The sequence below is a fragment of the Rhinopithecus bieti genome, unplaced genomic scaffold (genome assembly GCF_001698545.2).
Source record: "Rhinopithecus bieti isolate Rb0 unplaced genomic scaffold, ASM169854v2 scaffold_10548, whole genome shotgun sequence".
NCBI classification, from domain to species: Eukaryota; Metazoa; Chordata; class Mammalia; order Primates; family Cercopithecidae; genus Rhinopithecus; species Rhinopithecus bieti.
Window position 1 is genome coordinate 2010317 of NW_016806834.1, and position 21622 is coordinate 2031938.

The following is a 21622-nucleotide window of genomic DNA, read 5'->3' on the forward strand; positions in this document are numbered from 1 at the left end:
AAATGAGTGTAACAGTTTTATTTTTTATTTTTGAGACTAGGTCTCACCGTTGCCCAGGCTGGAGTGCAGGGTTACAATCATGGCTCACTGCAGTCTCGACCTCCTGGGCTCAACTGACCACCTCAGCCTAGGGAGTAGCTGAGACTACAGGTAAATGTAACCACTTTAAAGCTGGAGCAAAGATAGCCGCGCGGTGGCTCACGCTGTAATCCCAGCACTTTGGGAGGCCGAGGCGGGTGGATCACCTGAGGTCAGGAGTTCTAGACCAGCCTGGCCAACATGGTGAAACCCCGTCTCTACTAAAATACAAAAATTAGCCGGGCATGGTGGCGGGTGCCTGTAATCCCAGCCAGTAGGGAGACTGAGGCAGAAGAATCGCTTGAACCCGGGAGGCGGAGGTTGCAGTGAACCAAGATCACGCCATGCACTCCAGCCTGGGGGACAAGAGTGAGACTTCACCTCAAAAAAAAAAATCTGGAACCAAGAATCTGCAGAGGTCAGTTTGAGTCCCTTTATACTCATGGTGCTTATAGGGACTTTACAGACCTTTTAATCTTTTTTCTTTCTTTCTTTTTTTTTTTTTGAGACGGAGCTTTGCTCTTGTTGCCCAGGCTGGAGTGCAATGGCGCAATCTCGGCTAACCACAACCTCTGGCTTCCAGGTTCAAGCGATTCTGCTGCCTCAGCCTCCCAAGTAGCTGGGATTACAGGCATGTGCCACCCCAGGCCCAGCTAATTTTGTATTTTTAGTAGAGACAGGGTTTCTCCATGTTGATCAGGCTGGTCTCGAATTCCCGACATCAGGTGATCCACCTGCCTCAGCTTCCCAAAGTGCTGGGATTATAGGCGTGAGCGACCACGCCCGGCCGAGACCTTTCAATCTTACAGATGAGGAATTTAAGGTCGAACAGCAAGTGCTGATGGTGATTTCTGAATCCAAGCCTGGTTCTCTTTTACCATACCATGCTTTCTCTAGTAGAGTTCACTCCCAGTATACTCCCCCATCACCTCAGAAAGAGGTACTTGACTAGAATTTTAGCTCTCTGCTCCCTACATAAGCCCTTTGCCTCTAATTCCTATCCCAGCTCTCAACTCCCTTTATCCTTTCTCTTCCCTCTCCCTGATACATCTAGGACACAGGACTAGGTAAATTTCATCAAGTTTACTCAGTAAATGTGGGAACATGGTCAGATTTGTAGTAAAGTATGAAGGGAAACTGACTTGGGGGTAGCCATCAGGCTGTCAGTAATTCCCATTAGTCCTGGAGGTGAGGATGGTTAGAATTGGTTCTGAAGTTTCAATGGTGATACAATCAAGGGTTGTAGAGGAAGAGATGTCAGAAAAAGCAGTTTAATCAAGGTTTCCAGAGAGACCAGGTTTCCTGGGGAGGGCAGTTGATCTGAGTCACAAGCGCCTCTATGGATCTTGGGTCCATCTTCTGGTATGTTAGACACCCTGAAATACAAAGAGAAAGAGACAAGAGTGTGGGAGAGGAAGACAACTTGTGTGTGTGTGGTTGGGAGAAGGTAGTTAAGAATTTTAAAATGGCATTCAGAAAGGGTATATACCAATCATGGTATTGATTTGATGCTCCAAAGGAAACAGACACTGACATCATCCCTTTAATCATTCTACCTTGTCCTCTTTTATTAGAATAGTAAAGGGATGGTAAAATAACCAGGCTACCCTGAGACGGTAACTCCTTACACTCATCCATCATTTACTGACTGCTTACTGTGTGCAATGCAGTGAGCTGGGTGCTGAGGGGATGCCGATCAATCAACTACCACATCATCACCTATGTAACTTGTGTTGCAGTGGAGGAAGGAATGAATGCTGAGTTATTACATCCGCCCTCTGTAAGAAGCAAGCAAGCAAGTAAGCAAGTGCAAGAGCAAGCTAAGGCCAATTCATGAGTTACTGGTTCTTCTACAACTTCGGACTTGTGACTAGCATATGCCTTAGTATTGGGGAATTTTAATCTGTTAGTCAGCCTAGGAAACATCTATTCTTTTTTTTTTTTTTTCTTGAGGTGGAGTCTTGCTCTGTTGCCCAGGCTGGAGTACAGTGGCATGATCTCACCTCACTGCAACCTCCTCCTCCTGAGATCAAGTGATCCTCCTGTCTCAGCCTCCCCAGTTAGCTGGGATTACAGGTGCATGCCACCACACCCAGCTAACATTTTTTTTGAATCAGAGTCTTGCTCTGTCACTGAGGCTTGAGTGCAATGGCGCTATCTTGGCTCACTGCAACCTCTGCCTCCCGGGTTCAAGTGATTCTCCTGCCTCAGCCTGCTGAGTAGTTGGGATTACAGGCACGTGCCACCACGCTCAGTTAATTTTTGTATTTTTAGTAGAGACAGGGTTTCACCATGTCAGGGTGTCTCAAACTCCTAACCTTGTGATCCGACCACCTTGGCCTCCCAAAGTGCTGGGATTACAGGCATGAACCACTGCACCCAGCCTGTGTTTTGTTTTTTGAGATGGAGTTTCACTCTTGTTGCCCAGGCTGGAGTGCAATGGCACTATCTTGGCTCACTGCAACCTCCAACTCCCAGGTTCAAGCGATTCTCCTGCCTCAGCCTCCCAAGTAGCTAGGATTACAGGTGCCCGCCACCATGCCTGGCTGATTTTTTGTATTTTTAGTAGAGATAGGGTTTCACCATGTTGGCCAGGCTGGTCTTGAACTCCTGACCTCAGGTGATCCACCCACCTCGGCCTCCCAAAGTGCTGGGATTACAGGTGTGAGCCACCGCGCCTGGCTTGAAACATCTATTCTTAAAACTTGGGTTGTTGCCTCTCCACCCTAGAATACTACTGAACACCCAGTGCTATGCTTTCACTATTTCACTTAATTCCTAAAACAACTATGTCAAGTATACGCCCTTTAAAACAGGAAAATGATCCTCAAAGAAGTAAAAAAATTAGCTGGGCGTGGTGGTGCATGCCTGTAGTCCCAGCCACTCAGAAGGCTGAGGTGAGAGTTGCTGCAGCCCAGGAGTTGGGTGACAGTGAGCTATGATTGTAACACTGCACTCCAGCATGTACAACAGAGTGAGACCCCCGTCTCTAAAAAATAAAAGGGCTGGCCCTGGTGGCTCATGCCTGTAATCCCAACACTTTGGGAAGCCAAGGCAGGCAGATCACTGAGGCCAGGAGTTTGAGGCTAGCCTGGCCAACATGGCGAAACTCCGTCTCTACTAAAAATACAAAAATTAGCCGGGTGTGGTGGTGTAGCCTGTAATCCCAGCTACAGGGGAGGCTGAGGCAGAATTGCTTGAACCAGGAGGTGGAGGTTGCAATGAGCCGAGATCACACCATTGCACTCCAGCCTGGGCGACAAGAGCGAAACTCCATCTCAAAATAAATACATACACACATACATACATACATACATACATACATACATACATACATAATAAAATAAAATAAAATCAGGCCAGGCGCAATGGCTCATACCTGTAATCCCAGTACTTTGGGAGGCCGAGGTGGGTGGATCACCTGAGGTCAGGAGTTTGAGACCACCGTGACCAACATGGTGAAACCCTGTCTCTACTAAATACAAAAAAAAAAAAAAAAAAAAAATTAGCCAGGCGTGGTGGCACATGCCTATAATCCCAGCTACTTGGGAGACTGAGGCAGAAGAATTGTTTGAACCTGGGAGACGGAGGTTGCAGTGAGCTGAGATTTCGCCATTGCACTCCAGCCTGGGCAAAAAAGGGTGGTACTCCATCTCAAAAAATAAAATAAAATAAATAAAAATAAAATCAATAAAATAAAATGCCACAATGTGGCCAGGAACGGTGCCTCATGTCTGTAATTCCAGGATTTTGGGAGGCTGAGGCAGGAGGACTGCTTGAGCCCAGGAGTTTGAGACCAACCTGGGCAAAATAGCATGACCCTGTCTCTATTAAAAAAAAGCCACAATGGGAGAGAATGTTCAGCGACATTTGCTCAGTGAGCAAAGAGGTGAAAGCTTTCTGTCAGGAGCATGGATAAATTGAACTTTGACTTTGAAAACAAAACTTTGGGCTCACCTAAAATCTCTACTAAGATTTCCCTTCCCAGAACATCTCTTGGGGCTGTAAAAAAAAAGCAGACACTCCCACCCCAGCTCTTACACAACTGATTTGTCAGGTCAGGGCATAAGAGGAGATCTGTCAAACACAGGAGCTAGTCTAGGTAGGGATGTGTCCATTTAGGTTCCATGCTAAAGTAAAAAACAAAGGGAAGGACAAAGTACTCTAAAAGAAGATCCTAGATAACATCTGTAGAAGGAAATACAGGTTGAGTATCCTTATTTGAAATATTTGAGACCAGAAGTGTCTGATTTTGAATCTTTTCAGATTTTGGAGTATTTCCATTATACTTACTGGTTGAGCATCCCTAATCTAAAAATCTGAAATCCTCCAATGAGCATTTCCTTTGAGTGTCATGTTGGTGTCAGATTTTGGACTTTGGATTTGGCATGCTCAACCTGCATACAACTGAGGCCCACTTCTAAGTAATCAAGATTTCAAATCATTTCCTAATCACTTTTGCCCTTGGCAATGACTATTTTAAGTGTTGTCTCTTGTAGGTGCAAAGGACTGTTAGCCAGGGAGGAGGGAGAAACAGAGGAAAGGGATGCTGTCCGTCTCCTTTCTACCCATTCCAACTGAAACACCCCAAGAAAAATGTAGCAAGTTTCAAGTCTTTTCTCTCATCTCCCACAAATCATGTGGCAAAGGATTTGAGTAATTCTCAAAAATAAGGGGGCACAATGGGGATGAGGAAGGAACATTGCTGGAACATCCAATTTACCATGACCCTGAACATGTCCAGGGTAGACTGGTTTAGCCAACTCTCAAGTCAAACATAAAAACCTGCAACCTGCATTTGTGTTTTCCTTTTGAGACGGAGTCTCGCTCTGTCGCCCAGGCTGGAATGCAGTGGCACGATCTTGGCTCACTGCAACCTCTGCTTCCCGGGTTCAAGTGATTCTCCTGCCTCAACCTCCCAAGTAGATGGGATCACAGGTGCATGCTACCACACCTGGCTAATTTCCTGCCCCCCTCCCCGGAGACAGAGTTTTGCTCTGTCACCCAGGCTGGAATGCAGTGGTGAGATCATGGCTCATTGCAACCTCTGCCTCCCACGTTTAAGCAATTCTTCTGCCTCAGCCTCCTGAGTAGCTGGGATTACAGGCACGCACCACCACGCCCAGCTAATTTTGTATTTTAGTAGAGATGGGGTTTCACCATGTTGGCCAGGCTGGTCTTGAACTCCTGACCTCGTGATCCACCGGCCTCGGCCTCCCAAAGTGCTGGAATTACAAGCGTGAGCCACCGCACCTAGCCCCAATTTTTGTATTTTTAGTAGACACGGTTTTGTCATATTGTCCAGGTTGGTCTCGAACTCCTGATCTCAAGTGATCTGCCCGCCTCAGCCTCCCTAAGTGCTGTGATTACAAGCGTGAGCCAGCACACCCAGCCTGTATTTGTGTTTCCTCACTTGGCATTGAAGAACTCACTAGTCCCTCCATCCATATCTGTATTCTCAATTTTTGATTCTTCCCTAGGTGTGAACAAAGGATAGAAAAACATAAAATTTAAAAAAGAAAATATACGGTTGGCTCTGTCTGGGGATTCTGCATCTGTGGTTTCAACCAACCACAGAACAAAAGTATTGGGAGGGGGGAGGTAATAAAAATAATTAAGAAGTAACACAAATTTCAAAACCGATACTGTATACAACTATGTACATAGCACTTACATTGTATTAGGTATTAGTAATCTAGAGATGATTTAAAATTTACTGGATGATGTGTGTAGGTTATATGCAAATAAATACTATGCCATTGTATGTAAGAGACTTGAGCATCTGTGGATTTTGGTATCCATGGGGGTCCTGGAACCTGGTATCCCTCATGGATACCGAGGAGGGTTGACTGTAACTGCAATTATCAACTTTTACATAGATGTTGGCCTTCTTATCTTCTTCCCCTCAAACTTGTAACTAAGTAAAGGCTTCTCCTTTCTTTCCCCAGCAGTTAAGTCAAAAGTAACTGATACTGTTTTACACTGCACTTGCTTCTTTGCTTTAGAGTGCTTCTATTGCCTTCTACACGGGGAAGATAGAATAGGATGTTTACTTAAGGGCCGATATCTCTCTTACCGATGACCCTCTCATAGCCTTGCCTATGCAGTCTCAATGAATTATTACTCAGCAATTGTGAACAGCAGCTGACCGGACTTGTCCATACAGTTACTCATAAACAAGTATGAGAAACGCCCCAATACTCCAAAACCCACTCTGATGGTGTTTGCATTGCTATGTCTACATACATAACTCATCCCTGCTGTACAAGATTGGCTTACATTAAAAAAATGTAGACAGAGGAAATTATGAATAACGTGCCCAGAAAACCTAATGAGGAAGTCTCAAAGCTGTTGCTTCTTTAGGGGTAATCAGGTGGGCAAGTCAAGGTCCCAAGAGACAAGGAAAAAAGGGTGAGCCAGATTCCAGTACAGTCGTACACCCTACATGCTGGGTGTGTTCCCAGGCCACTGCTAGTTAAGTGTCTGGTGATACATGCACGTACCTTCACGTAAGCAAAGCTGCTATTTAGAGCCTTCTACCCTGCCAGTGACCCAGGCCTGGCCCAGATGCAGTGACTATTCCTCTTTACCCCTTAAAGCCAGCATTCCAACCCAGCCTCACTGGGTTATGAACAAGGGATGGGGTAAGACAGAAGGGTTAAGTGTGGCTTCTGCACAACAGATTGCCAATATGCAGTAAGAAGGACAGATGTGGGTAAAGAATTGGCCAGAAGGATCCCTACTACCACCCCAAACCCGCAATTCTATGCTTGCTTTAAAAATGCTTCTTGGCTCACAGTTGCAGTCTTTTGAAGACATGCACAAAAAATTATTAATACAGTATATCCCACTTCACCAACCACTCCCTGAACATCTAGAACCCATCCATTGTCCCTTTCCAAAATTCAGTTACACAAAGGATCAAACAGAAAACCCACAAGGCCATAAAGATCTTAGAGGCTCAGATTGCCTTCAGTGACGTTAAGTGCAGAAGTCAAAGGGGACATCTGGAAAAGATCAACATGAGGGGAAAAGTCAACCACACAACAAAGGAAGCCATACTTTATTAAAGTGGAAAACAAAATATTGGGGACAAAGATTTTTTTAAAAAAAGGAATGTCTGGAAGAGAGTAAAGTGCAAGTGGTCACGAAGTGGGTGGTCTGTGGTATCTCTGTATGTGCCTGAGAAATGTGTGGGCACACACACCACTACTCCCACCCACATACCGTTGGACCAGAAGCCAATACAACCGTATCTTCTGAGATATATCCAGGCTTTTCCTTCTGCATTCTCTAGTTGGTTTCACCTTCGGCCCTGGACAGTCATGTTGGGTCTTTGCTGGAGAAAACTTAGGTTTTCCAACCATAGGCCTACTCCACAAAGCAGCAGTTTCAGCTCCTGAGAAGTTCCCTCCTATTTGCACTCACCAGGAAGCCAGGGGCCCTTGGTCCAAGCCCATCTCAAAGAAAAATGTCAAACCTTTCGAACTAGTTATTTTATTAAATGATATCAATACACATTTCAAAAGGATTTCATTGTTGTTGCTTCTAAAGCATGTACTTGTTTTGTTTTCACACTGAACACGTGAGAATATCAATCCAACATATCTATTTTAAATCTTAACAGGCGCCCCGCCCATTTAAAAAAATAGTGGGGATCTGGGGAAAGCAGTAATTTACAGCGGCTTCAAAACAGTAACAGCTGAAGCTCAATTCGGCAGGAACCGGTAACTTCAGGATTGAGAGTGAATATCCTGCAATTAGGAAGTTTATCGTATTCACATTATCTAGATAGGTTTGCTGTACCCCATATATATCACAAACATTTTATTCCTGGTATTGGAAACTATAAAAGTCCTATTCTCTGCTCATTTTCCCCTCCCTAGAATCAAACCAAATTCTGTTTACTCTCAACTTTTGAGAGGGTAGAGGGGAGCAGGGAGAGAGCTCTCATCTAAGCTGCCTGAAGAGTAAACTCTTTCAAAATACTTAAGGACCCTATTTCTGATACTGTATCATTGAACTTTAAGTGGTACTAGTGTATTCACAACCCCTACTAATTCTCTGTCTGTGATTTTACAGTGAGTACCAAGGACCTTACAACTTCTCACATTCTGCTGCCATATGAATCATGTCCTTGCCAAGACACACTATGTTATGCTTTCTTTAAAAAATATCTTGTTTATTTGTTTGAACTCAGGTTGAAATACAAAAGTCAGAGCATGGTCACAGAGTTTTAAATCACAGACACAGAAAGAATAAAACCCCTTTCTTTCATGTTATGAATACCAGAACTGTCTTTTTTGTTTCACTATATCACATATATACACATTGTCATCTTCATTAACTGATGTAAATGTAAATTTTAAGATTTCCTTAAAATTAATAGCTGACAGTCTCATACAAATCCTCACTTCCATCCTAAAACAAACATATTGAGGATTTTGTGGCTTAAAAAACAAAAAAGTACCCCACAAAAACCCAACTCCTTAAAAGCTCATCTTTGAAACTGTACAACAAAGTCTTCCTTTCATGTATTAACCATCATACTTTTGAGGACAATTATCCCGCCCCAACGTTCAGGAAGCCACTTGCCTGACATCCCCACATTTTCTGATAGAATTAAATGGTCAGAGAGCCTTTTCAAGTAAACACTACTTTTAGCTTAAACAAGAGCAGCAGAGAGAATTCACATTCTTTTATTCTAGAATGAAAAACATCCCATTTAATTTCTGGAAAAAAAAAACCCTATTTCAATTTTGAAAGTAAAATATAATTTCCCCACCCCCACCCCATTTTCTCTTATGCTTTTCCCTAACAAATGTCTTAGGACTCAATATAACTATACTTTCTTTTCTTTGCTACACTACATACCCCATCCTACACATAAGATCGTGGTATCATGCATTTTTGTGGGGAGAGCTACAGGGCAGAGAGGGTCAAGGAAAGAAAGAACAGCTGGCTTTAAGACCAGACAGGCATTAGGAAGATGAATGACCTGCAGCATCCTAACCCCAGAACACATGGCGAGCCCAAATAAATAGAATAAATTACACAAAAACTCCCAAATCATGATGTGCATCTGGTTTATGCTGCTCTTTCTCGGAAAAGTAAGTTCATTCCGAGAGACTCATTTTCTGTCACTACATTGCCCACCCTCCCCCATCTGTAATATTCCACTGGAGGAAAAAGCAACCCCATACTTCCTATAGTTAGTTCTACACTAACTTGGAAGAAAATATGAAACTTGCTAGAATTCTCTGAAAAACTAAGCACATACTGTTTTACTCATCTAACTGGAGATTATCAGTGTGTATGCCTTGGGGTAAGATACTAAATTAAAAAAAAAAATTGGAGTAAAGCAACATTTACTTTTCAGTGTCCCTAAAGATATAAACACTCAAAGTATGATGATTGTCTATTTCCCAAGTACTAGATGTAGAAATACAAACAAGTCTTTCAGTCCAGGGAGAAGGAAAGCACTTATCTCGCATGTAAAACAACTAAGGGCAGAAATGGTCTTTATTTCCTAATGGGAGCAAGAGGTGGGGGTAAGACTTGAGCCTTGAAATGGGATAGACACGTGCGTATAATATAAAGGAAAATGCTACTGAGTCTCCTCCTTTAAAATATCAAGAATAGGGGTGAATAACACAACTGAAGCAAGGGGAAAAGGAAGATAAAGACAAATAGTTAACCTTTTTGAAAACCACCAATAAATAATCACTTACATTAGGGAGGCACCGTGGTAAAATTAATGTCTACTTCTTATATTTAAAAATGCAGGGATAATATTTCTGTTGCACCTTTGTGTCAATAGTCAACTCTAGTGACTGTCTTTCTGGCCACAGCAGAAGAAAAACTGAGGGAGATAAAGAAAGTCAAAAAAGAAAAGCAAGAGGCATGAGCTTGGTGCAAGACATGTGAAACTACCTTGAAAACATTTCCTATTATCTTGTTTACAAAAAACAGGCAGGTCATATCACACCATTAATGCTTCCTTTCCTAATTTTATATACTGTAGTCACTCCTTATTTTAACCTTGAGGCTGATTAAAAAAAGATTTTAGGAGAAGGATAAAGAACTCAATTTCAACATGCCTTTAGAAACAAAACAAATAAACTTGACAGGTTCAAGATCTCCCACATTTCCTCCCTTGCAACATCTCTTGGCTGTTAGCAGACACAGATACACAGGGAAGGGAGCCGAGCTGGCTACAGCACATTCTAAGCTGCAAAGAGAGGGAACAGGAATCCTTCCATTGACTACTCGATAAGCCAAGCCCAAAATAACATCCCAACATTGCACATGTGGTTATCTGTACTGATGGAAGTTTTATTTCAAATGTAATAATACTCTTCAATAGATGGGATAAAATAAAGATTGTTTCCTCCCCACTCCCCAACCCCCCAGCCAAATGAAGTGGCTTTGGTTGTGTTTCTTTACTTTTTTTTTTTTTTTTTTTTTTTAATACAAACAACTTGGGGAAGGTAGATAAGTGCAATGGGAGGGAGGATTGAATTGAATAGTAAAACGTAAGCATATGTGATTTCTTACTTTGGAAGAGAGGCCCTTTGTTATAATAAAAAAAAATCGAGAAAGAAAACAAATAAAAACAACAATAAACCAAACTCCTACTTCCAATGTTCTCTAGACTGTTCAAAATGCCTTTCCCTTGGTTTCCATCAGTACCTGGGAGGGAAGAATGGGCGTTTTGGTGCAAAGAACGGAGGGCCCCTAGCAAAAGGTGGCCTGGGTCTCTTTAAACTGTGAAACGGGTCTCTGCTGAGAAAAGGTTCCCTAGGCCGAAAGTCTGGCCGGGGACTCCGTAAGATCATGCCACTCCGGCTGATGGTGTCTCTGTGTGAGGGACCCAAGGGGGGCCCACTGCTGCTGTTGCTGCCTCCCCCACCTCCTCCTCCATGGGGTGGGCCCAGGTGTTCCAGAGAATGGGAGGGTAGGGTCAGGCTCTCTCGTACACGGCTAAGGCCAGGGCCGTTGAGGTCCCGTTGGGTGGGGCCCCCGTGGTCCCTGGGTCCTGGGAGTACCCCAAAATGCTCAGCCAGGGTCCCTTGAAGGAGGGAACTATGGTCCTTGGGAAATACTGCCACAGCCCCTGCCACTCCATGCTCTGCCAGTGGTGGGGTTGGGAAGGGTACAACTCCAGAGTGGTCAACAGGGGGTGGAGGAGGGGGTGGAGTAGAAAAGGGGACACCACTCCCACCACTGCTGCTATGTTCCCCAGGAGGGGGAGGAGGAGGTGGGGTAGGGAAAGGAATTCCACTGTGCTCTCCAGGAGGAGGGGGTGGGGCAGCATGGGCCAGGGCTGCCTCCTTTGTGAAGGGGTTCGAAAGATCCACAGAGGGTAGATGAGTGGGTGCATCTCGAGAGAAGATACCACCATGATCCTTAGGAGGGACAGGTGGGGCAGATGATGGCCCCACTGGCTCTCTCTGGAAGGGTGTCCCATGTTCCAAGGGGGATGGGGGAAGATGATGCTCAAATGTTGAGTTGAAACTGTTGGAACGAAAGCTGCCGACACTCTCCTGAAATTGGGGTGCCCGTTCCTTGTATGGTGCTGTTTTAAAGCCAGTGAGGCCTCCGCTGCCCCCACCCCCAAGGGATGCCAACTCAGAGGCACTTGAAGGGCCATTGTCAAAAGAGCTACCTGATGTGCTCAGATCAAACCAACCCACCCTTGAAGCCTCACGCCCGTGTCCTCTATTTCCCTTCCCAGGAACTCGGATGGACTCTACGGTCTGGATTGGCTCCCCTGACATCCTCCTATTAGATGCATTGTGATAACCCAAGGTTTCTATAGGGGCCCCCTTTTCTTCTGTGCTATCAGGCAAGTCTAAGCAGGAGGAGGAGACGCGCGTTTCTATGCGGTAGTGCTCTTCTTGTTGCTGCTGATCAGTGGTGGTCAAGCTGGGCTGGGTGAGGTTTGGGAGACTGACACCATCACTTGGAGTGCCCTTGCTGGGGGCCTGGCCAAAATGCTTATCATCTGAGGGCTTACGTGAGGCGTTTTTAAGCATATTCTTAAATTCAATCGTCGACGTGGTGGAAATGGTGGAGGCCAGGACTTTCTCCACGCCTGATGTGGGTGGGTGACCCGTGGGAGCGGCAAGGGTGTTCTGCGGAGAGAAAAGGGAACGATGTGGGACTGGGTGAGGAGAGTCTGGGTACTGCTTCTGTGGCAAACTGAGATGCCCAGTGGTAGATTGAGACAAGCTATTGTGGTTGGAGTCAGGGGTGAAAAATGAATCATTCTTACTCGGTGATGGTGACCGGTCAGACCCAGGTTCATTCCCTCTTACGCTGAAGGCACCAAATAGCCCAGGGGAAGATGAGAGACGGTCACAGTTCTCACTAGAATCCAGGAGGGCCCTTACAGATGGAGGGAAGGCAGACTTTACCCCAAATTCTTGGGCTCTGTGGCTATAACTGGACAGAATTGGCTGGTACTCGGTGGTATCAGACAGCTTGCTTGATTTCAGGATAGATTTGGCTGGTTTCTTCTCTAGGTTCATCATGGCAGAGGGTGGAGGCCCTGAATACTCAAAATCTCTGTAATCCTCATCTTCTTGGAAAGAAGTATCTGGGTAGAACTTTTCCTGTGAAGAGTCCATCAGGGAAGATGGTCTCTCCATTCCATCAGGAGGCTGCTTATAGGGAGATTCACTGCCCAGACCAAAGGGTCGATATGTAGATACAGAATTGGAGAGCTCTCGGGGGTAGCTTTCATCTCTCCCAGGGGGTGGTGATCTTGTACTGCTGGGTGTTGAGGAACCAGGGCTAATGATCTTAGAAAGCAGGGACATAGTATCTACACTGCTGGATGTGGGCTTGTCCATCATCTCATCCTGGGTGGGTGTCCCACTCCGTTCATCCCGTACAGGGGTTCCATCAATGTTGTCGATTGAGGTGCTAGTAGGGCCACGCTGGAAGTCTGAGGGATGGCTCTCTGATGGGGCGCTGGACCCCAAACTGCTCAGGATTGGGATGTTTAAGTTTAAGCCACTGAAACCAGGATTACCTTTTAAGAAGTTGTGGATCTTCATTTCCAGGCTTGGGGAGGTGGACTCTGACTCCAGCTTTGGCTTGGAGACCTCTGAAGATTGGCACATGGTAACTTCAGTAGGTGGGGCAGCAGGGCTAGTATTGTGGGTAGCTGTAAACCCCAAAGAGTTGGACGGTAGTTTAAAAGTAGTGCTTGGGAGCCCTGGGCTTTGCCCAATTGAGGCCTTGCTGGCTGAGGTTGAAGAGACTTCAGAAGTTGATGAGTTAGGAGAATAGTTGAAGCTTTTGGAAATAAAAGGTTGGGCATTAGAGGGCAGATTTCTTCCCTTTATGGTAGAGACTGTGGTGTTGGCAGGGGAGGCTGAAGTGCTCTGTGAGGCAGCTTCACTGGCTGGAACTGGGTTCCCAGTAACACTCTGAAGTAAAGATGACAGGCCTGTAGAAACAAAGATTAGAGGGGTTAAAAAGAATAACTCCCTACCATGCAATGCAAACAATGTAGGCTAATCAGATATTCTCATTCATTTTGGTGGGAACCAGATAGACAAGTGTAAGGCCAAAAGGAATCCAGACCAAACAAGCAATGGCTAAATGTCACAGAAAATACTGGGTCTATTTATCAATAAAGAGCAAATCACTGAAATGTTTCCAGTACAGTCCAGAAATAAGCCCAACGTGGCACAATAAAAGGCAACAGGAAGGGGAGATTTTAATGTCAGAATCATTCATAGTTTAAGTTAGGCAAAGCAGGAAAAGAAAGGAGGCAAAATTATTTTTCAAACAACACTTTAAGCCAGTATTTCTTAATGTTTGATCTGTGGAAATGTTTCTCTAAATGCAAACAGATCTGTTCTACCTTTCCTGTCCAACCTTCAAACCACAGTTATCTCTAATAATATACATTGTTATTTTCAAGAGGGAGACAGGCAAATGCAATAATATACATTGTTATTTTCAAGATGGAGACAGGCAAATGCAAATATCAGAAATTTATCTGAACAGGAAACACCTTTTTCAAGAAGCATCTCTTGGTAGACTGTTGTTACTTTTTGGAAAACAATGCTTTCAACCATCCAAGTTTTGGTTGTAAAATGTATCTATAATAAACATACACCACAAAGACTTACAAAGACAGACCACCAGGGACACTGGTCCTTTCACAAGAAAACACACAATCCCCATTTTATAGCATGGAAAATCCAAGGATTATTTAGTCCAGATTGACAATGATGAAATTCAACTGTGTTCACTGGCAGTCAAAACTTTCTCAGAAGCACTGAGAAAGAATTCTTCGGGGTAAAGACTGAAGTTCAATAAAGCAAACTGCTCCTGTAGAAAATTTTTTAGAAAATATTTGACAAAAGATAAAAGAAGGGTAGAAGAGGTCTATAATATTCAATCTTTGTTTTTTTTTTTTTGAGAAGAGTCTTGCTCGTCACCCACGGGTGTAGTGCCAGAGTGCGTTGATCTTGGCTCACTGCAAGCTTCACCTCCCAGGTTCACGCCATCTCCGCTCAGCCTCCCGAGTCAGCGGGACTTAGCGCCCACCACTACGTCTGCTATTTTTTGTATTTTTTTAAGTAGAGATGGTTCACCGTGTTAGCCAGGATGTCTCAATTCTCCTGACCTCGTGGATCCACCCGCCCTCGGCCTCCCAAAGTGCTGGGATTAACAGGCATGAGCCACCCACGCCGGCTTTCAATCAATTTTAAAAATTACCAATTTCTTGTCACAACGAAAACTTTTGGCTGGGCATGGTGGTCCAATGCCTGTAATCCTAGCATCTTTGGCGGCCAGAGCAGGAGGACGGCTTGAGGCCAGGAGTTGAGACCAGCCGGGAACATAGTGAGAATCTGTCTCTAAAAAATTTGAAAATATCAGCTGGGCATCATGGGCATGCCTGCCGTCCTAGCTACTCAGAGAGATGAGGCTGCGAGGTCACTTGTGCCAGTTCAAGGTTACAGTAACACTATGTGGCATGCACTCAGCCTGGGTGGACAAAAGAGGCTTGTATTTAAAAATAACTTAGCCGGGCGCAGTGCTCAGGCCTGTTAATCCCAGCACTATTGGAGGCCGAGATGGCGATCACGAGTCAGGAGATCGAGACCATCCTGGCTAACGCCGGAAACCCCGGTCTCTACTAAAAAAAATACAAAAAACTAGCTGGCGATGGTGGCGGGCACCTGTTAAGTCCAGCTACTCGGAGACTGAGCGTAGAAAATGGCGTATACCAGTAGGCAGAGCTTGCAGTGAGCTGGATCTGGCCACTGCACTCGCAGCCTGGGTGACAGAGTGAACTCCGTCTGCAAAAAAAAAAAAAAAAAAGTAAATAATAAATAACATTTATACACATTTCACCACATTTATAGCTTTAGTCCTGAATACACTAAAATTGTGTCCTTTGAGTAATTATATGATTAAAGAAATTACTTAATGTGATTTACTTCAATTAATGTTTCCTCAAAATTCAGTTTTACCCATATTCTACAGGTTAATCTAAGGATTTCAAGTCCCCTCCACTGTAACATTTAAGCCATTTCTAATATGTTGTATGGTCTTTTGTTATCAAACTACAAATCCGAAACAATGAAATAATGTTTCGTGTAGATCCTCCTGAAGAAAAAAAAAAAAATCCAGTTTCATTCCAAAGAGTTCCCTGTAGCCACATAATTAATCCCCAGCCTTAATAGGTCCTTTTTTTTTTTTTTTCTTTTTTAAGAGGACAAGCATCTTGCTCTCACCCAGGCTGGAGTAGAGTGCGTGCGTATAATAGCTCACTAACCTCAACCTCTGGGCTCAAAGATTTTCCTGCCTTTAGCTCCGCAAGTAGCTGGGACACAGGTGTGTGTCCACTTATGCCAGCTAATTTGTTATTAGTTGTAGAGATAGGTCTCCACTATGCGCCCGCTGGTCTCAAAAATCTTGGCTCAAGTGATTGTTCCATTCAGCTCCAAAGTGCTAAGATTATAGGCATGAGCCAACATGCCGCCTGATTTATTCTTTTCTTTTTTTATCTTTTTTTTTTTTTTTTTTTTTTGAGCAGAGTCTGCTGCCGGCCAGGCTGGAGTGCAAGTGGCCGGTCTCAACTCACGCAAGCTCCGCCTCCCGGGTTCACGCATTCCTGTCTCAGCCTCCCGAGACGCTGGGACTACAGGCGCCTGCCTCGTCGCCTGCTAGTTTTTAGTATTTTTAGTAGAGACGGGGTTTCACCGTATTAGGCCAGGATGGTCTCGATCTCCTGACCTCGTGATCCGCCTCCGGCTCCCAGTGCTGGGATTACAGGCTTGAGCCACCGTGCCCGGCCTGATTTAATTCTAGTATCATTTGTTCTCTCCAAAACCCAGAAGTCCTCAAACATTAGAATGTGATATATGATAATGTAATATGATTTTAGAAGATATTTCAGCATATTTTCAGATATTTTGGGATAACTTCTTCAAAAGAACATCTTTTTAAGATAGATATACTATTCAAATTTCTGGTAATAGATAAAATTGTCTCTCACCACTAAATATTACTTTTCTCCAATTCTCCAATCTTTTTTTTTTTTTTAATTATTTTAAAAGTCTTAAAACAATAGAGATGGGGGTTTTGCTATATTGACCAGGCTGGTCTCAAACTCGTGGCCTCAAGTGATTCTCCCATCGCGGCCTCCCAAAGTGTTAGGATTACAGGCATGAACCACTGTGTCCAGCCAAAAGTTTGCTCTTTAATCATAACAAGTCATACTCTGCTCCTTTGCCCACTGAAGTCTCTCTTTTTTTTTTGAGATGGAGTTTTGCTCTTGTTGCCCAGGCCAGCTCACTGCAACCTCTGCCTTCGGGTTCAAGCGATTCTCCTGCCTCAGCCTCCCAAGTAATTGGGGTTACAGGCGCGAGCCACCACGCCCAGCTAATTTTTTGTATTTTTTTTTTTTTTTTTTGGAAAGACAGGTTTACCCAGTTGGCCAGGCTGGTCTTGAACTCCTGACCTCAGGTGATCCACCCCTCCCCAAAGTGCTGGAATTACAGGCATGACCCACCACACTGGGCCTGAAGTCTCTCTCTTTTGTGTTGTAAATCCGTCAATACCTAGGGCTGTGGATGACACAATCAGAACAAAGTTCTGGGATTTCGTTAACAGTTTTTGAGGAAATACATCTATTTAAGTTGCTAGATACAATCCTTTTAAAAGTCAAAGAGAATTCCACATTAGATAAGGAACCGAGTTCTGTTCAAATTTTGCCTCATCAGAAAATCCACATAGGCCAGGCGTGGTGGTTCACACCTGTAATCCCAGCACTTCGGAAGGTTGCAGTGAGCCGAGATCACACCACTGCACTCCAGCCTGGGCAACAGGGAAAGCCCCCATCTCAAAAACAAACAAACAAACAAACAAATAAATAAATAAAAAGGGAGAAAGCATGAACATGTCAAACTCTCAAATTGTCCCTGATATTAGTAGTACACAACATGTGGTGCAATCATCATCAATTCTTTATTGCTGATGCCAATAGATAGGGGCTGTGGATTATTAATAACACTTAGTTCTGTGTAACAAAATTCTTCTGTATCTCAAGACAAAGCTCACTATAATATGCTTGAATGATCCACTTACATAACAGTTTAGGAAACTGTTTTATACCATTCCTTTCGTAGAGAGCAGGGTTTCTCAACCTCAGCACTACTGACACTTTGGGCTAGATAATTCTTTATTGTTGGGGGCTGTCTCACACATTGTAGGATATTTAGGAGCATCCTCCTAAAGGCATCCTCCTAAGTAGCAGCCCTACCATTACCCCAGTTGAGACAACTAAAAAGGTCTCCAGATAATGCCAAGTGTCCTCCCTGGAGGCCTTTGGTTGAGACTACTGATACAGAGTAAATCACTACGCTGAATATACCATCCTGGTATTTGTAATTCATTTTGTAATTATATTACGGTACTTAAAAAGGGTTTTGTTGGTATCTGGAGTGTAAGAGAGTAGAGAGTAGGAAAGATTTATGAAAAAAGGTTAGAAACAGTCAGTGTCATGCACAAAACATAATTAGTACAGCTGAACAGAAAGGGTCAAATGAGAGAGATTATAGGTAGTTGAAAACAAAAATACTACATCTAAGACTCTAGTGATCCTCCTGCCTTAGCCCCCTGAGTAGCTGGAACTACAGGCATGCACCACTATGCTCAGCTTATTTATTTATTTATTTTTATTTTTTTATTTTTTTTGAGATGGAGTCTTGCTCTACCGCCCAGGCTGGAGTGCAGTGGCCGGATCTCAGCTCACTGCAAGCTCCACCTCCCGGGTTTACGCCATTCTCCTGCCTCAGCCTCCCGAGTAGCTGGGACTACAGGCGCCCGCCACCTCGCCCGGCTAGTTTTTTGTATTTTTTAGTAGAGACGGGGTTTCACGGTGTTAGCCAGGATGGTCTCGATCTCCTGACCTCGTGATCCGCCCGTCTCGGCCTCCCAAAGTGCTGGGATTACAGGCTTGAGCCACCGCGCCCGGCCTATTTATTTATTTATTTTTTTGAGACGGAGTCTTGTTCTTTCGCCCAGGCTGGAGTGCAGTGGCATGATCTCTGCTCACTGCAACCTCCGCCTCCTGGGTTTACACTATTCTCCTGCCTCAGCCTCCCAAGTAGCTGGGACTACAGGTGCCCGCAACAACATCCGTCTAATTTTTTGTATTTTTAATAGAGTCAGGGTTTCACTGTGTTAGCCAGGATGGTCTTGATCTCCTGACCTCGTGATCTGCCCACCTCGGCCTCCCAAAGTGCTGGGATTACACACATGAGCCACTGCGCCTGGCGCTAATGTTTAATTCTGTTGTAGAGACAGGGTTTCACTATGTTCCCGAAGCGTCATAAAAATTTTTTTTGTTTTTTGGGAGACTGAGTCTTGCTCTGTCGCCCATGCTGGAGTGCAGTGTCGTGATCCCGGCTCATGTGATCTCAGCACACCTACATGTGTGCGTCACCACACCCGGCTAATTTTCATATTTTCAGTAGAGACGGCATTTCACCATGTTGGCCAGGCTGGTCTTGAACTGATGACCTTAGGCGAGGAGCCTCCCAAAGTGCTGCGATTACAGGTGTGAGCGACCGCGGCTGGCCAAATTTTTTGATAATAGATGGACCTTTCCTATTGTCTTTAGCTTTGGTTAACATTAAAATTAATAAAACTCAACATATATAAACCTATATTAAAAGCTGGGACTAATGCAGCCCCTAGGGTGTCATGATGTAGGTGAAATAATACTGAACTCCAGTCAAGAAATCTGGCTTTCAATCTCGGTTCATATTGAATAGAAAGGTATGTGACCATAAGCAGGTCTTACCACCTTACTGAGCCTTAGTTTCCTTACTTGAAAAGTAAGGGATTAGACTAGATAATGCTTAGTCTCTTTCAGCTTTGACATTTTATAATTCTTCAGATGTCCGCTCACAGATGATAAACATAAAAAGAATAGGATGGGCGCAGTGGCTCACGCCTGTAATCCTGGCACTTTGGGAGGCTGAGGTGGGCAGACTGCCTGAGGTCAGGAGTTCGAGGCCAGCCTGGCCCAACATAATGAAAGCCCGTCTCTACTAAAAATACAAAAATTAGATGGACGTGGTGGCGGGTGCCTGTAATCCTAGCTACTTGGGAGGCTGAGGTTGCAGTGAGCCGAGAGTGGGCCATTGCTCTCCAGCATGGGCGACAAGAGTGAAATTCCATCTCAAAAAAAAAAAAAAAGAAGAATGACCACCAGGCATGGTGGCTCACGCCTATAATCCCAGCACTTTGGGATGCTGGGGTGGGTAGATCACCTGAGGTCAGGAGTTGGAGACCAACCTGGCCAACATGGAGAAACCCCATCTCTACTAAAAATACAAAAATTAGCCAGGCATGGTGGTGCAGGTCTGTAATCCCAGCTGCTAGGGAGGCTGAGGCAGGAGAATCACTTGAACCAGGAGGTGGAGGTTGCAGTGAGCCGAGATTGCTCCACTGCACACCAGCTGGGCAACAGAGTGAGACTCCATCTCAAAAATAAAAAATAACTTAAAAAATAAATAAATAAAAATAATAATGAATTAACTGTGTTATACATTTTATGGCTCTGGATTCCTCAGAAATGGAATCCAGGATTAATTTAAGCCAGAGACAAACATTCACAATTCGAGTCCCTCTGGCACATGTCAGTTACCTTGCAGTGCAGGGGCTGACTGTGTCTGGGTTTTGGAAAGTGCAGACAGAATGCTCTCTGGGGTGATCTCCACCTTGGAGAGGATATTTGCCAGAGGGTTGTGAGATGTTGTCGTGGCAGGTGCAGGTGTTTTCAGGCCACTGGTGAGGTTGCTGGGGCTGGTGGGAGTTCCTGGAGAAGGTCTTGATGCAGGACTGACCCCTGGTGGCAGAAAGATGAACTCAAGAAAATGCAATTCAAAATGACTTCAATTCCCCATACTTTCCACTCACTTCAATGAGTTTGATATAATTAACAGGAATTCTTCTGTGGTTGATCCACAAATGGTCCATCATAACATGACATGTACAAAAAAAAAAAAATCTGAAAAGATTAAGATTATCTCCTTTTACTTGGAACACCATTAAAACAAACAAGTATTGGCCGGGCGAGGTGGCTCACACTTGTAACCCCAGCACTTTGAGAAGCCGAGGCAGTCGGATCACCTGAGGTCAGAAGTTTGAGACCAGCCAACCAACATGGGGAAACCCCATCTCTACTAAAAATAAAAAATTAGCCGGGTGTGGTGGCAGGCGCCTGTAATCCCAGCTACTTGGAAGGCTGAGGCAGGAGGTGAACCCAGGAGGTAGAGGTTGCGGTGAGACAAGAGTTGAGACAGAGTGAGACTCCGTCTCAAAAAAACAAACAAGTATTAAGTGATTTGCATAGTTTTGAGAGCCCCAATATTTCTTATTTATTTTTAAAAAACAGAAACAGGGTCTTGCTATGTTGCCCCGCGTGGTCTTGAACTCTTGACTTCAAGTGATCCTCCCACCTTGGCTTTCCAAAATGCTGGCAATTAACGGCGTGTGCCGCCACACCTGGACAATATTTCTTTTTTCTCCACCAAATGGCACCTACAGCTTAGAGCACTGTAGGTACTCAATAAATACTGCTGGCTGACTGGACGCTGAGAGCCACTACAGTTGTATAACTCAGTCACTGCATAATTTTATGTGACTGGTAAATTATGTGCTTTTTTTTTCTTTTGTGGGGGGGACAGAGTCTCGTTCTGTCACCCAGACTGGAGTGCAGTGGCGTAATCTCAGCTCACTGCAAGCTCCGCCTCCTGGGTTCACGCCATTCTCCTGCCTCAGCCTCCCGAGCAGCTGGGACTACAGGCGCCCGCCACCACGTCCGGCTAATTTTTTGTATTTTAGTAGAGACGGGGTTTCACCGTGTTAGCCAGGGTGGTCTCGATCTCCTGACCTCGTGATCCACCCGCCTCGGCCTCCCAAAGTGCTGGGATTACAGGCGTGAGTCACTGCGCCCGGCAGTTATGTGCTTTTGAAACAGCTTTTTTTTTTTTTTTTTTTT

At 44.6% G+C, this 21622-nt stretch overlaps 1 protein-coding gene across 5 annotated transcripts in view; it reads right to left on the minus strand.

Moving 5' to 3' along the window:
* Window positions 1–7564: 7564 nt before the first annotated feature.
* The window catches only part of RPRD2 (regulation of nuclear pre-mRNA domain containing 2), a 123758-nt gene continuing 109700 nt past the window's right edge, over window positions 7565–21622 (minus strand). For 2 of the 5 annotated variants that reach the window (XM_017877806.1, XM_017877805.1), the window contains 2 exons: window positions 20267–20467; window positions 7565–13537 (listed from right to left, as the gene is read on the minus strand). In XM_017877806.1, coding sequence (XP_017733295.1) covers window positions 10764–13537; window positions 20267–20467 — 2975 coding nt within the window. In that variant the 3' untranslated portion in view covers window positions 7565–10763. The remainder of the gene's footprint in view (window positions 13538–20266; window positions 20468–21622) is intronic. The other 3 variants (XM_017877809.1, XM_017877808.1, XM_017877807.1) reach the window with 3 other exon arrangements.